The sequence below is a fragment of the Odocoileus virginianus genome, chromosome 17 (genome assembly GCF_023699985.2).
Source record: "Odocoileus virginianus isolate 20LAN1187 ecotype Illinois chromosome 17, Ovbor_1.2, whole genome shotgun sequence".
Taxonomy (NCBI): Eukaryota; Metazoa; Chordata; class Mammalia; order Artiodactyla; family Cervidae; genus Odocoileus; species Odocoileus virginianus.
The window spans coordinates 26,083,698-26,105,232 of NC_069690.1; the positions used below are offsets into that span (position 1 = coordinate 26,083,698).

The 21,535-nt window shown below is 48.5% G+C and overlaps 1 protein-coding gene and 1 non-coding gene across 5 annotated transcripts in view; one reads left to right on the plus strand and one right to left on the minus strand.

Moving 5' to 3' along the window:
- The window catches only part of DNAH2 (dynein axonemal heavy chain 2), a 107,731-nt gene that overhangs the window by 39,626 nt on the left and 46,570 nt on the right, over positions 1-21,535 (plus strand). For all 4 annotated transcript variants that reach the window (XM_020869045.2, XM_020869047.2, XM_020869048.2 and 1 more), the window contains 27 exons: positions 562-708; positions 1,509-1,665; positions 1,914-2,153; positions 2,449-2,637; positions 2,833-2,980; positions 3,624-3,816; positions 6,496-6,696; positions 6,805-6,961; positions 7,269-7,443; positions 7,833-7,996; positions 9,303-9,464; positions 9,565-9,668; positions 10,657-10,813; positions 10,954-11,036; positions 11,126-11,306; positions 11,979-12,117; positions 14,623-14,840; positions 15,076-15,177; positions 15,492-15,617; positions 15,921-16,031; positions 16,325-16,513; positions 16,923-17,026; positions 17,125-17,314; positions 17,859-18,039; positions 18,986-19,113; positions 19,426-19,578; positions 20,217-20,342. In XM_020869045.2, the coding sequence (XP_020724704.2) occupies positions 562-708; positions 1,509-1,665; positions 1,914-2,153; positions 2,449-2,637; positions 2,833-2,980; positions 3,624-3,816; positions 6,496-6,696; positions 6,805-6,961; positions 7,269-7,443; positions 7,833-7,996; positions 9,303-9,464; positions 9,565-9,668; positions 10,657-10,813; positions 10,954-11,036; positions 11,126-11,306; positions 11,979-12,117; positions 14,623-14,840; positions 15,076-15,177; positions 15,492-15,617; positions 15,921-16,031; positions 16,325-16,513; positions 16,923-17,026; positions 17,125-17,314; positions 17,859-18,039; positions 18,986-19,113; positions 19,426-19,578; positions 20,217-20,342 (4,225 nt within the window). The remainder of the gene's footprint in view (positions 1-561; positions 709-1,508; positions 1,666-1,913; positions 2,154-2,448; positions 2,638-2,832; positions 2,981-3,623; positions 3,817-6,495; positions 6,697-6,804; positions 6,962-7,268; positions 7,444-7,832; positions 7,997-9,302; positions 9,465-9,564; positions 9,669-10,656; positions 10,814-10,953; positions 11,037-11,125; positions 11,307-11,978; positions 12,118-14,622; positions 14,841-15,075; positions 15,178-15,491; positions 15,618-15,920; positions 16,032-16,324; positions 16,514-16,922; positions 17,027-17,124; positions 17,315-17,858; positions 18,040-18,985; positions 19,114-19,425; positions 19,579-20,216; positions 20,343-21,535) is intronic.
- Positions 357-429, minus strand: TRNAG-UCC (transfer RNA glycine (anticodon UCC)). The gene has a single exon. It is a non-coding gene; the product is annotated as a tRNA-Gly (tRNA).

The window sequence follows — 21,535 nt, forward strand, 5'->3', positions numbered from 1 at the left end:
TTCTGCTTGTTTTAGTCCCACCATCACCCATTTTCTGAGATCCTTGGAGCTACCAGCCCCCCGAGCCTTTGGAGGGGGTTTTTAGCCATCTCCACCGCCAGCTGAAGACTTTTCTTCTGCTCCTTACCCATCTGCTCTTCCACTTTTCAAATGTTTTCAGTTATTATCTCGTTGTATTTGTGGACTTATGCCTTAAACAAATGAAACATTCTTTACTGTTGTTTTAGTGGTTTGGGAAGAGGAGCAAAAGTCAGCGGGTCCAGTTGCCTTCTTTACCCAGAGGTTCTGCTTCATTTATTTTGTTTTATCTATTTATTTCGCTGCACTGGGCCGTAGTTGCAGCATGTGGAATCCAGTTCCCTGACTAGGGATTGAACCCAGGCCCCCTGCATGGGAAGTGCAGAGTCTTAGCCACTGGACCACCAGGGAAGCCCCGCTGCTTCACTTCTTACTTTTAAATGTCTCCGTGTGCCCTAACCCCATACCTCTTGAACTGGTGTTGGTTCTGGCTTGCACCCTTGCACAGTCCCCTCAGAGGCTCTGCCTGTCTTTCTCCCCAAGGACCCTGTTGATCCTCTTTGTGGAGATCGACTACTGGGAGCGGTTGCTGTTCGAGACGCCCCATTACGTGGTGAATGTGGCTGAACGTGCCGAGGACCTGCGCGTTCTTCAAGAAAACCTGCTGCTTGTCGCTCGGGACTACAACAGGTGGGGCCCACTCCTCACTGAAGCCCTCCTGCATGCCACTTCCTGCCTTCTCTTTGTTTTTTATCTGCCCCATGATATTGTCCATTTCCTACAGTACACATCCTTCATATTTTGTCCATCTCAAGAAAAAAAAAGTTTCCTGTTCTCTCTCATGTGGCCCTACGATTATTCCTGTCCCTTGCAGTGTTGTCTTCTATCTTTAGAGTACAGAGCAAAACAGCAGGTCCCCTCCCACCCCATCAGGCACTTGGACCATGTATATTGTTGGCCTGAGTCACTTCTCTGGGAAGGAAGTTGATGGCATTAGGTTTATGGGCCCATAACAACATAAGGTTGGTTGAACCAAGCAAGGTCATGCTGGCCCTCCTCTTAATGCCACTGGCACTCATCTCTGAAGTGAGGCTTTGCTCAAAATTGGGTACCTTTATCAGGCCATTTCAAGTCCAAAGGGGTGGGACCAGCAGTCTTGTTTGGGTGTCTAGAACTGTGTTGTCCAGTACAGTAGCCACTAAATGCATGTGGATTTTTCTATTTAAGTTAATCAAAATTAAATAAAAGTTTAAAATTCAGTTACTCATTTGCACAGGCCACATTTCAGGTGCCCCACAGCCACATGAGGCTAGTGGCTACCATACTGGGCAGCACAAATGGCAGAACATTTCCATCACCGCAGGAAGTTGTATTGGAAAGTCCTTGCCTAGAATCATGAACTTTCATATTTCTCCACCAAGTGTCCTGGTGTGGAGGTAAGGTCTGTCTGAGCTCGTCCCCATTAGGTACTGACCTTCTCTTACTCGCAGGATCATTGCCATGCTGTCCCCAGACGAGCAGGCCCTGTTCAAAGAACGTATCCGGTTCCTGGATAAGAAGATCCACCCTGGGCTCAAGAAGCTGCACTGGGCCTTGAAGGGGGCCAGTGCTTTTTTCATCACAGAGTGCCGCATACATGCCAGCAAGGTAGGTCATGGTCATTCGACCCTAAAGGTCTGCAAGGCTGACTGAAAAGCTTACATGTGGGTACTTAATACCCAAGTCTCGGGTAGTGGTGGAGAGACCAGGGGAATTGTGTGAAAGAAATGAAGTGTGTTTAGTGAAGGACTTTTCTTTTTTTTGTCAGTAATTCTAGCTAGAGAATAGATGGGAGAATGGAATTAGGCCTAGAGGATCTGTTCCCAGACTCCCCCACGGGTGGGGTCTGACTCCAGGTACAGACGATCGTGAATGAGTTCAAGGCATCCACTCTGACCATCGGCTGGCGAGCCCAAGAGATATCAGAGACACTGCTGGTGCACATCAGCGGCAAACGGGTATACAGGGACATGGAATTTGAGGAGGACCAAAGAGAGCATAGGGCAGCCATTCAACAGAAATTGATGAGCCTGCATCAGGATGTGGTGGCCATCATGACCAACTCCTATGAAGTCTTCAAGAATGACGGCCCTGAGGTAAGGATCCTGTGGCCAGGGCTTTGTGGGTGAGCAGATCCCCAGCCCCCCCAGCCCCATAAGAACCTTCTCTTGGTCATCCCCCTCCCTCCCCACCCCGATTCTGTGTGTGCCTCTCAGACATCCCACTCTAGCCTTGGATTCACCCAGCCTTCAGCTTTCCAGCCTCTTCCTTCAGGACTTGGCGTCTGCCTTTCTATTAAAACAACTCATTTCCCTCCTTGTTGGCTGGTTCTCATTTCCCAGGACCTGCCCTGTTTTCCCTGAGGGATTCTCTTTCCCACTCTTCCCACAGATTCAGCAGCAGTGGATGCTGTACACGATTCGGTTGGACCACATGATGGAGGATGCCTTGAGGCTGAACGTGAAGTGGTCTCTGTTGGAACTGTCCAAGGCCATCAATGGGGATGGCAAGACCACCCCCAACCCACTCTTCCGAGTGCTTGTCATTTTGAAGAATGATCTTCAGGGAGGTGTGGCCCAGGTGGGTCGGAACCACTTTGCCCCGAACATCCTGAAACCATCGCACTTTGTCAGTTTCCATTAATCCTTAGACTTGGCCCTAGGCATGGTTTTGTCCTACAGCCTCCAGGCCTGGTTCTGAGGTGTCTAGCCTGCCTGGTCCTGAACTCACCTCCTCTACGGCCTCTGCTGAGCCCTCTCCATGATGCTCCCACAGGTGGAGTTCTCACCCACTCTGCAGACCTTGGCAAGTGTGGTCAATGACATTGGCAACCACCTCTTCTCCACCATCTCTGTCTTCCGCCACCTCCCTGAAATTCTCATCAAGCGCAAGTTTCAGCGTGAGCCCATCCACACCATCGTGGGTGAGTAGGCATCCAGTGCAGGAGTATCAAAAGCCTAGGACCAGATGAGGGCATTCCCTGGCAGTCCAGTGGTTAAGACTCCACATGCACTTCCAGTGCAGGAAGAGTGGGTTTGGTCCCTAGTTGCGGAACTAGGATCCCACATGCCACGTGGTGTGAACAACAACAACAAAAAATTAATTGAGAGAAAAAAAAAAAAGCCTAGGACCATGTGGAGCTAGGAGGAGAGACCAGGGCTGTTTCCGGACATACCTGGCCAGTCGTCTCCATGGATGGTGGAAAACCCAGGTCAAGGGGCTGGATTGGGGAAGGGAAACAGGACACAGACAAGGAAGGGTCAAAATTAGGTGACTGATGCTCAAGGAGTTTGGAGTTTGGTGTGAAGAGACCTGGAAGGAACTGTTTGGGTAACAGGGCTGGGATGTAAGAGGCCTGGATACCAACAGGTGAGACATCTGAATCTCCCAGAACAGAGTCATTCTTTTATGTTCTGCTTCCTCCTTCGTTTCCTACTACTCACATTTGAGTGTGTTTCTTTGGGGAGGTGATGTTGGAGGGTAGACTCTGGGGCAGTAGCCAGGGGCTGGGCTGGAGCTTGGGTCGGGGTGGAGGTTAGTAAGAAGTATCTTGCTGGGTCTTGAAGAGCGGGATGAGGACATCAAGAAGATCCAGGCCCAGATCAGCAGCGGCATGACCAACAATGCAAGCCTGCTGCAGAACTACCTCAAGACCTGGGACATGTACCGCGAGATCTGGGAGATCAACAAGGACTCCTTCATCCGCCGATATCAGCGTCTCAACCCGCCTGTCTCTTCCTTTGATGCTGACATTGCCCGGTAAGGAGCTGTGAGGATCATAGGAGGGGGTCTGGCCTGGAGACTGAGGGGTGGGCAGGAAATGAGAAGAAAGGCACTGGACCTTTGTTTCTCAAGGAGGTAGGGATCCAATGAGAGCTGGGAAAAAAAGAAACGTCAATTAGATTTTTTTCCCACTAATCTCTCTGCTGAAGCACCACATCAGCAATTTAGAGTTTCCATCAGTCTTCTCAAAAGAGCATATTAATAATGATTTCCTCACCTGCTTAAAATTTATAAATGAGTCTAGAACGTTCTGTCACAGTCAGTTCAGTTCAGTTCAGTTGCTCAGTCGTGTCTAACTCTTTGTGACCCCATGGACACCAGGCCTCCCTGTCCATCACCAACTCCTGGAGTCCACTCAAACTCATGTCCATCGAGTCGGTGGCCATCCAACCATCTCACCCTCTGACATCCCCTTCTCCTCCTGCCCTCAATCTTTCCCAGCATCAGGGTCTTTTCAAATCAGTTAGCTCTTCACATCAGGTGGCCAAAGTATTGGAGTTTCAGCTTCAACATCAGTCCTGCCAATGAACACCCAGGACTGATCTCCTTTAGGATGGACTGGTTGGATTTCCTTGCAGTCCAAGGGACTCTCAAGAGTCTTCTCCAACACCACAGTTCAAAAGCATCAATTCTTCTGCGCTCAGCTTTCTTTATAGTCCAACTTTCACATCCACACACTGGAAAAACCATAGCCTTGACTAGATGGACCTTTGTTGGCAAAGTAATTAATGTCTCTGCTTTTTAATATGCTGTCTAGGTTGGTCATAACTTTCCTTCCAAGGAGTAAGCATCTTTTAATTTCATGGGTATAGTCACCATCTGCAGTGATTTTGGAGCCACACAAAATAAGTCTGTCACTATTTCCACTGTTTCCCATCTATTTGCCATGAAGTGATGGGACCAGATGCCATGATCTTAGTTTTCTGAATGTTGAGTTCTAAGCCAACTTTTTCACTCTCCTCTTTCACTTTCATCAAGAGACTCTTCACAGTAAACTTGTTTTTTTAAAAAAAAAAATACTTAAAAATCTTTCTATGTGTCATTTCAGAACTCTCTCTACACCTGTACAAATTCACACATTGTCATTCATATAATTAGAGTCTTAAAAAATTAAGTTAATATGGAATCCATTTCTCACTTATTATGTTTGAAAACATCATTAGAGTTTATGGCTTTTAGAAAATAAAATATGCATGTGGTTAGTAACTTAAAAACCCTATAAAGCAATTATCCTCCAATTATAAGTAAATTAATTTAAAAAACCCTAAAGAGTTGTCAAAAATAAAAGACTTTTTACCAAAAAATAAAAAAGATATAAGGGAAAAGTTGCTCTTGTGGGGAGTACCATAGGATCCCGCTGGAAGAGGAGAGATGCTAAGGATCTGGAAGGTAAGAGACGTGAACAGTTTCATTTTAAAAGTGCAGACGGGAGTTAAATTGAAGAAGAGTCTATTTTTAAAAATTTATTTATTTAATTTACTTATTTTGGGCTTCACTTTCGTTCTGCACATGGGCTTTCTCTTGTTTTGGCACATGGGCTTAGTTGCTCCACAGCTCATGTGATCTTAGTTCCCTGACCAGGGATTGAACCCACAACCCCGCATTGGAAGGCAGATTCTTAACTACTAGACCACCAGGGAAGTCCCTGAAGAAGATTCTTTTTTTTTTTTTTCTGAAGAAGATTCTTAAATTCTGATCTGAACCCTCATCTCTTTGTCCTCTAGTCATTCATTCATTTGTTCGAAAACCACCATTGTCTTATGGGTCGTGAAGAATAAAAAAAAAAGCAAGTTTTCTCCTCCCAAGGGCTCTAGTGCAGTGGGGAAGATACAAATATTGCTGACAGAGCAGTGGCTGTGGAGCCTTGAGGAATGTTGAAATCCCATCTCCACCATTTACAGCCGTATAATCTTAGGTCGGTTCCTCTCATTCTCTGGGCCTCAGTTTTCTGTGAAATCAGTGTTATACTATCAACCACATAACGTTGTGAGGTTATTAAGTACACGTGGAAGCACTGTGTGAACTCTGAAGCCTGCATGGGCTAACATGCTCATTGCTCTTATATCAGCTTCCCTGTGATCAGCGCTGTGGGTGAGGCATGCAAAGTGCTGGGCAGTTCATTGGAAGGAGAGAGAATGTCCAACCTGGGGATGTTAGAGGAGGAAGGACGTGGATGAAGGGAGTGACTTTTGGGCTGGCCTTTTTGGAATGGGTAGGATGCCAGTATGCAGAGATGGGTAGGGAGAGCGTGTTCACCAAACAGTGAGCATCCAGGAAGTCAGCAGAGGGCTTTATGTACAGTGGCCACCGTCATCCTCTCCACAGCCTCACGGGGTGGGTTCTGTTCTCATTGCCACATTCCAGATGAGGAGACTGAGGCTCAGAGCCATTAAGTAACCCACCTGAGGGCACAGAGCTGGTGAGCAGGCCTGTGTGAACTCAGCCTGGATCTCTGTGCCTTGAAATCAGACCAAGGTGTCTGAAAGCAGTGAAGGGAAAATGACACGATCACAACAGTTTGCCCCGGGCAGGTGGAAGTGGGGAACACCTGGGGGCAGAAGGATGCTGGATGGGTGGAAAATACCACCGAGTCAGGGTGTCCGGCACGTCTGCCAAGGAAAAGCCATCCTAGTGGGGATGTGTGGGCCCTTTCAGCTACACAGAGGTGGCTAATAATGTGCAGAAGGAGGAGACGGTCCTCAACATCCAGTTTGTGCTCCTGGACTGCTCGCACCTCAAGTTCTCGCTGGTGCAGCACTGCAACGAGTGGCAGAACAAGTTCACGACCCTGCTCAAGGAGATGGCGGCCAGGCGGCTCCTGGAGCTGCACACCTACCTGCAGGAGAACTCGGAGAAGTATGCGGGCAGGACTTCGATGGGCGGGGGCACACTGGCTAGGGCTACCAGTTGGGGAGAGTAGGCCTGGCCTTCCCACCCACCCTCGCTCCCTTCCCCTGCCTGCAGAATCAGCCGCCCTCCCCAGACCCTGGAGGAACTAGGGGTCAGTTTGCAACTCATGGAGACCCTGCAGCACGAACTGCCCACCATGGAAACCCAGATCCCTCCCATTCACGAGCAATTTGCCATCCTCGAGAAGTACGAAGTGCCAGTCCAGGACAATGTGAGTTCCAGCGGCCCATCCCAGCCCTAGGTGCTTGGCTGTCAGGAGGGAGAGCAGAGAAGTGAGTAGGGGAGAAGGTGCAAGGCCCCAGAGCCTCTGAGAGCCAAAGTTAACTTGTGTGCTCTTTTGGGTCAGCTGGAGGATTTCTTTCAGGCCCAGCAACTGCTTGATCTCTTTGGGCCTTGTTGCCCAAGAGCTTGGAACTTGGCCACAGACTCTGGTCTAGAGGATTGGAAAAGAGTTCTTCAGGGAGTTGGTGGGACAGAAAGAGCTCCGTGGGCCACCCTCCCCTTTGTGATGTCCCCAGGTGCTGGAAATGCTGGACAGTCTCGGTGGGGAGTGGGTTGCCTTCCAGCAAACACTGCTGGACAGTGAACAGATGCTGAAGAAACACAAGGAGAAGTTCAAGACAGGCCTCATTCACTCAGCTGATGACTTCAAGAAGAAAGCACACAATCTTCTGGAAGAATTTGAAGGCAAAGGTACCCTTCTCGCGACCTTTCCTTCTGCTTTTCCCTTGTCTTGACCCAGTCTTTCAAAGTGTGGGTCCCAGGAAAGTGCCAAACAAGGGAAAGAGCCAGGCACTGCTGTCAGTGATATACCTGTTGTCACTGAGTTTTGGCTGGAAGGCAGCAGCCCTGCTCACGACTCCAGTTTTCTTACACCAGCTTTTCATCTCACTCATTACTGACTCTCCAGCCACAGTTAGTAGTTTCAATGCATTTTTTTCAATGCATCCCCTCTTGTTTTCCTTCTCTTGTGGGAGGAGAGAAGTGAGATTTATACACAAAGAGGTAGGCGAGCCACAATGGCCTTTCAGAGGACCTTGGCTTTGAGTGAGAATCTGAACCTCACCTTGGATTCCCCACAGGCCCCTTCACCAGCAGTGTGGGGCACCAGGCAGCCCTGGAGCAGATTGCCCATGTGCGGGCCATGCTGAATGCCATGCGGGAGGAAGAAAACATCCTCCGTGCCAACCTGGGCATCTTCAAGATCGAGCAGCCAGCCTCCAAGGACCTGCAGAACCTGGAGAAGGTGGTGTGCCCAGCAAGGCCCTCATGGTGACCCGGGGAGGGGGGGTGGGTAGGAAGCAGGAGAAGAGGTCCCATGGGCCTCAAAAAACACCTGGGACCAGGAAGATGGGTGCATGAGGAGCTTTTTTAAAAAATGGAGGTAAAACTCGGAGAGCAAAAGAACCATTTTACAAATGAACAGTTCAGTGGTATTCAGTACATTCACGATGTTGTACAACTATCACTTATAATTCTACAATATTTTCATCACCCCCCAAAGAAATGCTTTAGCAATCATACCCTACCCTGTTCCCTCTCCCCTAGCCTCTCTCGACCACTAATCTATTTTCTATGTATAGTTGACCCTTAAACAACACTGGGTTTGAACTGATAAGGTCCGCTTACATGGATGTCTTACAATAGTAAATACTATAATACTATACAATCTGTGGTTGAATCCACAGATGGGAAACTGTGGATATAGATATACTGCAGATATGGAGGGCAGACTATAAGTTATACACAGATTTTCCACTGCATAGAGGGTTGGTATCCCTCACCCTCATGGTTTTTAATGGTCTACTGAACGTGGATGTTTCCTATTCTGGACATTCCGTATAAATGGAAGCATGCAATATGTGACCTTTTGTGTATGGCTTCTTACATTTGTCTAATATTTTCAAGGATCACCCATGCAGCAGCATGTGTCAGTACCTCGTTCCTTTTTATGGGTGAATAATATTCCATTGTATGGATATACCACATTTGTTTATCCATTAACCTGTCAATGGGCATTTAGGTTGTTTCCACTTTTTAGCTACTGTAAGGAGTGCTGCTCTGACTATGCCTGTACTTGCATATGTTTGAGTTCCCATTGCCAATTCCTGTGGGTATGGACGTAGGAGTGGAATTGCTGATCACAAGGTAACTCTGTGTTTAACTTTTTGAGGAACCTCCAAGCTGTTTTCCACAGCAAATGCACCATTTTACGCTCCCCCAGCAGCGTACGAGGGTTCCTATTTCTCCACATCCTTGTCAACACTTCTCCCTTTATTTTTGGCCATAGTCATTCTGGTGGGTGTGAAATATCTCCCTGTGGTTTTGATTTGCATGTCCCTACTGACTATTGGCATTGAGGATCTTTTCAAGTGCTTGTTCCTTGAGGCGCTCTTAAAGCAAAAGAGTGGAGGAAAAAGTGTGAACTGAGGGGGAGGCAGCTCTGCGTTGCCGGGAGGGAAAATCTCCTGAGGATGAGAGGAAGTGTTTGTCAGGGAGAAGGAGGGTAGGAGTCGTCTGCCTCTGTCACCCGTCTGGTCTGGTCCCCAAAGGAGCTGGACGCGCTGCAGCAAGTCTGGGAGATCACCCGAGACTGGGAGGAAAACTGGAACCAGTGGAAGGCAGGCCGGTTCCTGACCCTGCAGACAGAGGCCATGGAGACCATGGCCCATGGGCTGTTTCGCCGCCTCACTAGACTGGCCAAAGAGTACAAGGTGTGTGAGGCGAGGGTGGAGGGCCGCGGGCAGGCGACTGAGGAAGGCGGGCTGCGCTGGAAAGGGGGCAGGTCTCCTGACGTCTCTTGCTTTTGCTCAGGACCGAAACTGGGAAATTATTGAAACCACTCGCTCCAAAATAGAGCAGTTCAAGAGGACCATGCCGCTCATCTCAGACCTGCGAAACCCCGCGCTTCGAGAGCGGTGAGGCTGCTCCTCACACCTTGGTGTGGCCTGGTGGTCACCTGGTTCTCCTGGTTGTTCCCTCCATGGCATTCCCACCTTGCTCTGCCCCTCTGTCCACCAACACACACCTTGAAAGGAGGCTTCCCAAGAGCCCATTGCCTTTCCCTGTCTGTCACACTCTTCTGGGTTCTCTGACCTTCTTGGCTCTTTCCCTTCTGTCTCCTCTCAATTTATGTTGTCTATCATAGCTCAACTTTATGTCTTCTGTCCCACAAAAGCCTGAATTTTGTAGTCCAAAGTCTAACATTTGTCCTTTAGGGTTTTTTCACTTTTGTGCCTTAAGAGGCCCTTGCTGATCCCAGAGCTGTCAATACAGCATCTCCGTACTCTCTTCGCATACTTTATAATTTTGCTTCTCAAGTTTAGTTCTTTTAATGCATCTGGAACTTATGTTATAGAGGAGGACTTTGAAACTGTTGAGGCTAGCATAGACTATTTCATATGTGGTGTTTTAATAATTGTATATCCATTTAGGAGTAAATAGTTTTACTTCTTTTATATTGCCTCTAGCATGATGCTTTTGGCAGTGCTTCACTAATATCTATTATATGATTAAGTATAATCTAACCACTTTATTTGCTTAAGTTATTTAACCTCGCTAAGCCTCAATTTCTTCACCTACAAATGGAATAACATTTATAGAGTGATCATGAAAATGAAATGCCTCATGTAGAGCACTTGGCCCAGCACCTCATCTCTAGTAAACCTGCGATTATCTATCTGAACTCCTTTTCTAGTGTCAGCAGCTCAATCTCTGTATTCCCCATGGTGCCTAAAATAGGATCTTAGAGCCTATTTAGGAAATACCTGTTGAATTTCAGATTAATAAAGGCATGGAATCATCATATCCCAATAGAAGAAAGCTAGGGAGTGATGCTCACACTTCCCAGTAGGCCCTGCTGACCTTTTGTCCCCAGCTGATCTGACTTTTTGTCCCTGGCTACAGGCATTGGGATCAGGTCAGGGATGAGGTCCAACGTGAGTTTGATCAGGAATCAGAAAGCTTCACCTTGGAGCAGATCGTGGAGCTTGGGATGGATCAGCATGTAGAGAAAATTGGGGAGATCTCTGCCTCAGCCACCAAAGAGCTGGCTATAGAACTGGTATGATAGAGTCCTCTCCCATACTCCCCTGTTTCCTCAGCATTCTGGAGCAAAAGCTTCCAGCTTTTCATGATCTGAGGGTCCCTCCCAGCTCCTGTTACCCTTGGGGACTAAATACCTGATTGATCTGTCCCCCACAGGCATTACAGAACATTGCCAAGACCTGGGATGTGATTCAGCTTGACATAGTGCCCTACAAGGATAAGGGCCATCACCGACTCAGGTGGACAGGGCTGCGGGACCTGGGCTGCAGAGTGGGGACCCGGTTTGGCAGGTGGGGATGGACTATGATTCTCATACGTTGCACCCCAGAGGGACAGAAGAAGTATTCCAGGCCCTGGAAGATAACCAGGTGGCTCTGTCTACCATGAAGGCATCTCGCTTTGTCAAGGCCTTTGAGAAAGATGTGGACCACTGGGAGCGCTGCCTCTCCCTCATCTTGGAAGTGATTGAGATGGTGCTCACAGTGCAGCGTCAGTGGATGTACCTCGAGGTTAGGATCACCGCCTGAGCTCTCCCTACATCCTGTTTTGGCTCCTTTCTCTGCAGAGCATCTAGATAGTTGCCCTATTATCAGCCCCATTGTCCCACCTCTAAAGCCACTTTTCATCTAGGACCTAAGCATCTGACTCTGAGTTCTTACCTCTCATCTTCAGCTTCCTCCTTGAAAAGCCTTTGTTCTCCTTCCATTTTTCTTCTTGAACCCATATACCTGGCCTCCTAATCCCAAGTTTGGTTCTAGAACCTAGACATCCCTTTGGTTCTTTCTTTCTTTTTTTTTTTTTTTCCATTTTCCATATTTATTTATTTTTGGCTGTGCTGGGTTGTCACTGCTGCATGGGCTACTCTCTTGTTGCGGTGCTCAGGCTTCTCATTGCAGCAGCTTCTCTCATTGCAGAGCACAGGCTCTAGGGCACTTAGGCTCAATAGTCACAGCTCCCGGGCTCAGTCACTCGGTGGCATGTGGGATCTTCCCAGACCAGGGACCGAACTCGTGTCTGCTGTGTTGGCAGGTGGATTCTTTATCACTGAGCCACCAGGGAGCCCCTCACCCTTTGGTTCTGATGCTTCTTCTCTTTCATTGTCTCTCCTGGTCTAAGCACAGGGAGCAGAGAGTGGAGAGGGTGTGGGAAACAGCCTCTCACACCCCTTATTGGCCCTTCAGAACATCTTCCTGGGAGAGGACATCCGGAAGCAGCTGCCCAATGAATCAGGCTTATTCGACCAAGTCAATGGCAACTGGAAGGCCATTATGGACCGGGTGAACAAGGACCCCAATGCTCTCCGGAGCACCCACTATCCAGGTCTGAGCCCTGACACAGCCTCGGCAGATGCTGTGTGTGTGTGAGGTCATGGCCACAGGCTTCATGTTTTTTTAAAGTTTAAGAATTTTATTTATTTTTGGCTATGCTAGGTCTTCGTTGCTGCATGGCTTTTCTCTAGTTGTGGGGAGCAGGGGCTACTTTCTTGTTGTATAGCATAGACTTTAGGCACGAGGGTTTAGTAGTTGTGGCTCCCTGGCTCTAGCGCACAGGCTCAGTAGTTGTGGTGAAGGGGCTTAGTTTCCCCTTGGCATTTGGGATCTTACTGGATCAGGGATCGAACCCATGTCTCCTGCATTGGCAGGTGGATTCTTTACCATTGAGCCACCAGGGAAGGCCCCACATGCTTCATTTACTGAAAGATTGACCATCGTACCCGACTGTCCTAAAGCATTACATAGTAGTTCTGTAGATTAAACTCTTCTAAGCATTACATAGTAGTTCTGTAGATTAAACTCTTCTAAGCATTACATAGTAGTTCTGTAGATTAAACTCAACACATATTCGAGCAGAGTACAGTAGAGCAGTGAAGAGGATGGAATATGGAATCAGACCGACTTGAGTTCAAAATCCTGCCTTCCTGATTGCATGCCTTTAGGCAGCCGTTTCCTCCATACTGCAGCTTCCTTGCCTGTAGTATATGTGTATGTATGTCGGGGGCGGGGAGTGTATTTTATTTGATCTTTTTTTATTTTGGCCCTGCCAGAGGCAGATGTAGGATCTTAGTTCCCCAACCAGGGATCAAACCTGTGGCCCCAGCATTGGGAGCATGGAGTCTTAACTACTGGGCTGCCAGGGAATTCCCACAGTGAGGGGTTAATAATAGCTATTTCTTGGGGTCTTTGTGAGGATGATAAAGGAGTGTAAAGCATTCAGTGCAGTGTCTAGCATAAAGGTAGTGCTGTTATTAGCACTGTGTCTCAAAAAACTCTGATTAAGGAATCACTCTTCTTCTCCATGTGGTTCATTCAATGAGATGATGTAGGTAAATGAGATAATGCAGATAAAGCACTTATCCCGTTAAATGGCACAGACAAAATCTTTGGTTACTAGGAGCTATTGTTATTACCTTGACTTTAATTGGTTTATTATTAATAGACTAGCTAATCTTTAATGTAGACCCTTTGGTAGACATGGGGATTGGGTAAAGAGATGGGGGAGATGTACGCATATGTGGTAAGGTCTGGTTATTTGTGGTCAATAGGGGTAAAGAACCAGAAAGTCAGATTGGGCAATGGATGGGTGGGTAGGTAGCCTGAGAAGAGTTTTGGCAGGAGATACAGAGAATCTGTTTATTTGCCTGGGCCAATCTAACAATTGAAAAATTTTCCCGAGAACCTTAACTCTACACATTAAAAAAAAAAAAACCCCACTTTATTTCAATTACTCTGATAAGTATTAGGATGTGCAAAATAGAGTGAGAACTTGAATTTTTATTAATAATATTTGAGATAATTGATATAATTACATTTTAGAACAATAAGCAGAGCTGTAAAAACAACACTCTCTCTTGGTTGAACACACAGAACAAATCCACGTTGTCTACGGCTACCAGGTCTCCCTGTGGTCTCCAGGGGCTACTCATGTGGTCATTCAAAGGCTCTAATGGTTTGTAGACTCTGTCCTTGAAGGCCTGAGGGTCACCTTGGAGTTCAGACTCTAGGGCATCCATAGTTTCTTCAATAAGCTAGAAACTGGGAATACCAGGGGACAAGCCAATCAAAATCTAACTCTGGGAGGAAACTAACATTACTGAGAACCTATAGGTGTGAACACAGTTTATTTTATATCTCGAATTATTCTTTGAGGTGGATCTTATTACTATTTTACAAAGAGGTAAAATCTCCCTGAGGTTAAATGACATGCTGATAAATGAAAGAGCCACATCTGCCTCCCAGTGAGGGGCATTTTTTTGGTATCATGTAGCTTGCAGATCTCACTTCCATGACCAGGGGTTAAACCCGTGCCCCCTGCAGTGGAAGTGCAGTGTATTAACCAGGCACTGCCAGGGAAGTCCTCTAGTACTGTTCTCACTCTGTCACGAGGAACACTGGCAGTCCCAGTGATGGCAGACCTTTTTCATTGTGCACATGTGATATGTATTTAAATCTAATGTTTTAACTTGCTGAATTGTTTATGGGCAGAGCAGTCTCTCACGTTCAGAAGCTCTTGGGATGATTGGCAGAGCCCCCACTTCTTTGGTGGAAAGACTGATGGGATATGTAGTTATATTAATGGAATCATATATGCATAATTAATATAATGTATAATATGTACCATAGTGTATAATGAACACTTAATAATGAGTTCATGAGGAGGATGGGAAAAGAGTGATTGGGGGACACTTCTCTGCTTCCAAAAACCATATGGCAGTCCGCGCCCCAGCATTCATGAGCTGGCAGAGTGGGTATAGGTGGAGGCTCCAGATCCACTCAGGGCAATGATAAAAGGACCACGACGAATGTCACTCACTGTTCTCCTCCCCAGGCCTCCTGGACACATTGATAGAAATGAACACAATCCTTGAAGACATCCAGAAGTCCCTAGATATGTATTTGGAGACCAAGCGCCATATTTTCCCCCGCTTCTATTTCTTGTCCAATGATGACCTCCTGGAGATTCTGGGCCAGTCCCGCAACCCGGAGGCTGTGCAGCCACATCTCAAAAAATGCTTTGACAACATCAAACTGCTGAGAATGCAGAAGGTCGGTGGAGGTGGCCACGACGGGCAGGAGGGTGGGGGAGGGATGGTGAAGTCAGTGAGTTCACGGCCTCTGAGGAGACCATGCCCCTCCAAGAGGAGGGGGATAGTAATGATTCTGGGTATCTGGGACAGATACTTCTGGGACAGAACTTCCTAGAACTGGTAATATAGAGGGGGAGGTGAGAGGAGCAGAAATGACCCCCAAAGGGCTCAACAGCTTCCTGCTTCTTCTGTAGGTTGGGGGACCCAGCAGCAAATGGGAAGCGTTGGGAATGTTCTCAGGTGACGGTGAATACATCGATTTCCTCCACCCAGTGCTTCTGGAAGGGCCTGTGGAGGTGAGCTGTTGCCAGGGTCTAAGAAGCAGGCTCATTCTTCTAAATTTGCTGGCTCTATAAGGAGAGAACATCTCTGTGAAGGGGCCTTTGTGCCTCCCACCTGCCATGACTAAAACTCTAACCCCCACCGTGCTCTCCTTAAAGTCCGTCTGACCCATCTCCAAGCCCCTCAGGGACTTCAGGCAGCTGCTGCCCAGCTCCTGCTTTTCTCTTGGGCCCCAGAGCCCTGGGGTCCTCCTTCCCAATCACCTTCGCTCTGGGCACTCTTTACCCTGGCCCTGAGGCCGAGCCGTCCTGTTCTCACCTCCCCCCAGTCCTGGCTTGGAGATGTGGAGCGGACCATGAGAGTGACCCTCCGGGACCTTCTCCGGAACTGCCGCCTGGCCCTCAAGAAGTTTCTCAACAAGAGGGACAAGTGGGTGAAGGAGTGGGCTGGCCAGGTGAGCTGGGGTCAGTAGAAATGAGGGAACAAGGAGGACGGAGCCACAAGGGAGCAGCCAGTGTAAAGATAGAGTCTGGAGTCGCCCAAAAGGCAGGTGTCCTGCCCTCTGTTCTGGGCTGTGACCCAGAAGCTTGCATGCTGGACTCTTAGCTCCTGACTTAGGCCTGTGCCCACCCTCCAGAACAGGTCAAGCGTATTGAGAGCAGAAGCACCTGGTCCCGAATGAGCCAGGATATGGGAGCTGGGCTGTGTGGGTGGCCAGGGATGGGCCTTTGGAATGGAGCCTCCACACATGCCCCAGGTGGTGATTACCGCCAGTCAGATCCAGTGGACGGCCGATGTCACCAAGTGCCTGCTGACAGCTAAGGAGCGGGCAGACAAGAAGATCCTCAAGGTCATGAAGAAAAAGCAGGTGGGGAAACACCACCAGAATGACCGGGCCCTGGCACCAGAGCTGGAAGGAGGGGCTGATCCATTGGAGTGAGAATTAGCAATGAGCTGGTGGGAAGGGCTCAGAATGGGGTGCGCTATGGGAGGTGTCCAGCGAGGAGAGGTCAGGTGAGTCAGAAGTATGGGCTGATGTAGAGGGTCAGGAACTGCAGTGGGGGTGAGGTCATCCTCAAAGCTGGAAGAAGAACGAGGCTGGGACAAAGGCGATTAGGGTTTGGTGGCTCAGCCCACCTTCTCCACCGCCTCATTCCACAGGTGTCAATACTGAATAAGTACTCTGAGGCCATCAGGGGGAACCTGACCAAGATCATGCGCCTCAAAATTGTGGCCCTGGTGACGATAGAAGTCCATGCCCGGGATGTGCTGGAGAAGCTTTATAAGAGTGGCCTCATGGATGTCAGCTCCTTCGACTGGCTCAGCCAACTGCGCTTCTACTGGGAGAAGGTGCGAAAGGGCCAGCATCCCATTCTTGAACCCTAAGCCCTATACTGACGCTTTAATGACATTCATGTTCTCTAAAAACAGTAATATCTTAGCCCAGCCCTCAGCCCTCTCCCATCACCCTAATCCAGCTGGTAACTCTCTCTTGGATCTGCCACGTCAGGAATGGTAAGAGGCATGTTTTCAGGGAGTGCCCACTCTAGGTGTCCCTTTGATCAGCAGCTGCTGCCACGGACTGGACTGGACACGTGCAGCTCAATTGCCAGTTTCCATCTGAGCTGTAAACCCGTCCCTCCTTCCAACTCTAAACGGAGCCCCCAGTCTTCTCCCTGATGCTTCCAGCCCCCCTCTCAGCCACAGTCCTGACTCTCCCTCCATGCCCACCTCTCTCTTACTCTGCCCTGTTTCCCAGGATCTCGATGACTGTATGATCCGTCAGACCAACACACAGTTCCAGTATGGTTATGAGTACCTGGGTAATTCTGGTCGGCTCGTCATCACCCCCCTAACCGACAGGTCGGCGTGGGGAATGAACAGGGTGCTTGGGGTGGGGGCAGTGAATGCTGAGTCAAGGCTTCTAGGAGTTTGGCCTGAATCCTGTCCTCCACTCACAGGTGTTACATGACACTGACCACAGCCCTGCACCTGCATCGAGGCGGATCCCCCAAAGGTCCCGCGGGCACAGGGAAGACTGAGACGGTCAAGGACCTGGGCAAGGCCCTCGGCATATACGTCATCGTGGTCAACTGCTCCGAGGGCCTGGACTATAAGTCCATGGGCCGGATGTACTCAGGCCTGGCTCAGGTCAGCATGCTGCCAGCCTGGCGAGGAGGCCCCCTGTATATCTTTTAGTTTCAGAAAATCAGCTGAAACCCAGATCTGGTTCAGTGCCCTGTAACTGATGACACTGCATCGCCTCAGTTAGGTCTTACAACTGGGGAAGTCCCTGCGCTTCCCTGAGCTTCACTTTGCTTATTTGCAAAATCAGAAGGTTATGTAAGGATTCAGTAAGAGAACTTGTATGAAGTCGTGCATGCTGGGGGCGTTCAACACCCACAAGTTCCCTACCCTGCTCTCTTTCCTACCCACGACTCTCAGGCATTCTCCTAGATCCTTCCTGTCTGATGGAAAGTTCTGGCCAGAAACTACAAAACTACAACAGCCCCTTCTGACACACACACACACACACACACACACACATGCACACTTGCACACTTTCATTTTAGAGGCCGCTCTTCCTAGCCAAACATTTCGGGGGGAGGATAGGTTAGTCACAGTTTCTAGTTTTTCCCAGTCTGGGGTCACTTGTCTTCCTCCCAGCAACTCTGCCCCCCGCCCCCCACTACAGACGGGTGCCTGGGGCTGCTTTGATGAGTTTAACCGCATCAATGTGGAGGTGCTGTCGGTGGTGGCCCAGCAGATCCTGTCCATCCTCTCTGCCCTGGCTGCCGGCCTCACCCGCTTCTATTTCGAGGGCTTTGAAATCAATCTGGTGTGGTCCTGTGGGATCTTCATCACCATGAACCCTGGTAAGGGCCTGGGAGTAGAGTAGATGGGGCTCCTGAGGGCAAATGTCCATGCATCTTCCCCCTCCCCCACCCCAGGCCAGTGTATTTAGCCAAGTGCAATGCTGCTAAAGGCAACAAAGTGTGAGAGGATGAACATATGCATTTCTAGGAGAAGGGGAAGCAACCTTACTGTCTTTCCTAAAGGGATTAGTGTTGGCTCGGGTGCATAGATGTCATCCTAGTCTTTCAAGGTACTTAGCCTTATTCTTCTGTTGAACTAGCTCCTAGAGTTCTGGTCTATCTGCCATCCCTTTTACCGGATGAGAGAACCTCCCTGAAGTGCAGGGCCTAGGGTCTCTCATCACTGTTGCCTAGGAACAGCTCTGTGGGTAGGATCAAGGAGAAAACAGGAAAGGGCTTCCGCACTAAAAGAATCAGAGAAACAGCTGCGATTTCTATTAGCACTGAGTGAGTTATATTGGGTCAGCCACAAAGTTCATTCAGGTTTTTCCATAACATCTTAACGAATAAACCTGAACAAACTTTTTGGCCCACCCAATCCATGAAACTTGGAGAGATGGGAACAAGACAGCTCTGTAATTTGAGTCTGAAGCAGGGCCCTGCAGCAAATAAGGAAAGGGCTGGGGGTAGGAAAGAAGAGCAGAGTGGTGTGGGGAAAGCCAGGGCTGAGACAAGAGAGCAAGAGTTGGAGCTGGGGAGAGGGCTCAGAATGAAGCAGAGAATGGGGAGAATGGGACTGATGGGGAAGTAGGTCTTTGTGAAGCAGTGTCCCCTGAAGAAGGGAATGGCTACCCATTCCAGTATTGTTGCCTGAGAATCCCACGGACAGAGGAGCCTGACAGGGTTTCAAAGAGTTCATAGGGTTTCAAAGAGTTGGACATGACTGAGCGATTAACACTTTTGCTTACTCTTTCATGGATTCTGAATACATGGTGCTGTTTTCCAGGCTATGCTGGCCGCACAGAGCTTCCTGACAATCTTAAATCCATGTTCCGGCCAATTGCCATGGTGGTGCCCGACTCTACACTTATTGCAGAAATCATTCTTTTTGGGGAAGGCTTTGGCAACTGCAAGGTATTCTGATCATCTCTTGTCTCTCATCCATGATTACCCTCTGGGCCCAAGAACCACCCCCCTGCAAAGTCCTCACAATGTTTATCCTACAAGAAATGTACCTGACTCTCAGTAGGATATGGGGGCAGGAGAATCCAGAGGAGAGAGTTCTCCCCTCTATCATGCTGCTGGTCCTTGATGACACAATTCACAGGATCTTCTCATCCTTTGTCCTCCAGCTGCTTCATGCCTGGGCACCCAGCTTTTTGTAACTACATGAAGCAGAGGGATTTATGGGAAATGGATGGTTCCTTCCTCTGTTTTGGCCTCCAGGTTCTGGCCAAGAAGGTGTACACACTTTACTCGCTGGCTGTGCAGCAGCTCTCCAAACAGGACCACTATGACTTCGGCCTGCGTGCCCTCACCTCCCTCCTGCGCTATGCTGGCAAAAAGCGCCGCCTGCAGCCCGACCTGTCTGATGAAGAGGTAGACTGAGGACACCATCTTGACCCTTAACCACCACCATCACTGGTCCTCTGCACCTTCACTGGAGTTTTTCACATCCTTACTTTCCCTCAATCAGTTTTCCCACTCTTCCAGCCCTCCTTGGTGTTGCCCAAGTTCCACCTGTCCTGTTGCTCAAGACTAGCTTGGGTGTATCCATTGTTCTTTTTTCTTTCTTATTTATATATTTATTTTTGGCTGTGCTGGGTCTTCATTGCTGCATACGATCTTTCCCTAGTTGTGATGACTGGGGGCTACTCTTTGTTGCCGTGTGTGGATTTCTGATTGTGGTGGCTTCTCTTGTTATGGAGCATGGTCTTTACATGCTTGGGCTTCAGTAGTTGCAGCACTCGGGTTCAGTAGTTCACTCCTAGCCTCTTGAGTGGGGGCTCCAGTAGTTGTGGTCCATAGGCTTAGTTGCTCCACGGCATGTGGTATCTTTCCAGACTAGGGAACAAATGCATGTCCTCTGCAATGGCAGGCAGACTCTGGTTCACTGTACCACCAGGGAAGTCCTCCCTTGTTCTTAGCTCCTGCCTCTCACCCCTCTAGAAAGGAAAGGCCTAATGAAGAGCTGGGCCCTGGCTCCTCCAGCCTGAGTCTCTCTCTTTCCCCTGCAGGTTCTGCTGCTCTCAATGAGAGATATGAATATTGCCAAGCTGACTTCCGTCGACGTGCCCCTCTTCAATGCCATCGTGCAAGATCTGTTCCCCAGCATCGAGCTGCCGGTCATTGACTACGGCAAGGTATTTGATCCCCAAGACTCTCCCTGACCTCTTGTGTGAATGTGGATCCTGTGGTGTCCTGGGAACAAGACACCTGGCTTTCAGGCCTTATTCTGCCCTTCACTGGCTATCCATTCAACTGGCTATGACTTTGAGCAAGACGGTTACCCTTTCTTTGGACTACTTTATCTATAAAGTGGGACTCCCACTTTAGGGTGGTTAGGGAATGATACAAACTTATTCCAACATTCTACATTCTCCCCTCAACTCCCCAGATCCCGACTCACCTGCTCAAGGACTTCTACTCATCAGTTCCTTGACTTCATGGAGATCTCTGGTCCACTGGCCTTTCTACTTTATACCCGTCAGCCCTCTCCTGTCTCTGCCTCTCTCCTCATTCAGGGAATTTTGAGGAGAGACTGCCAGGAGCTGTTTGATAAGGGAGAAGGGTGGGATGGAAAGGGCCAAGGGAGGAGAATTCTAGAATGTGTAGGAATTTTCTTCTCTGGCAATATGGCAGTTTAGATATCCTGAGTGATCCTTTCCATTGAAACCACTAAAATGCTGGATAAAAATATTAAAACACACCTTTTAAAATGTACTGCTAAACTGGCAAGAAATAAGAAATTCTGGGATGAGGAGGGGAAATAAAAGCAGGGAGGCAAGTGAATGACAAAGCTGGCTTTCTCCCTGAAAGGTTTTGCTGAATGTAAGGCACTAAGGAAAGGAGATAAAGTAGCTCAGGTTTTGAGGTATAACAGAAAACCCAGTCGTGCATAGACTTTGGCCCACAGGGAAAACACCTTCAGTAAGTGGGAAAGTGAGAAACCCACCAGTAAGGAGGGTCTGTACAGTAAAGAAACTTGCTTGTCACGACCATTGGTGGTGAGAGGAAGGGGCAGAATCTCCTTTGAGACTTCCTAACCTTGAGTTAGCCCTCGCGTGGTTTCTGGTCATCGTTTATTTTACTGTGTACTCCCCCCAAATCTCAAATTTAGAATTTAATTTGAAGTATTTCCAGGTTGTTAGTGTCTTCCCCAAGTGACTGGCAGAAACAAATGCAAATTATTTCTAGAAGAATGAAACTTCAACTTAAAAGCCCAAAGAATTCTCGTGAAAGCCTAAGAAAATGAGCAGCTTCTGGTCAAAAATCATAAAACAAACAAGGAAACAAGATATCATGAAGGGAAGCCAGAGAACAATAAAACAGTGCA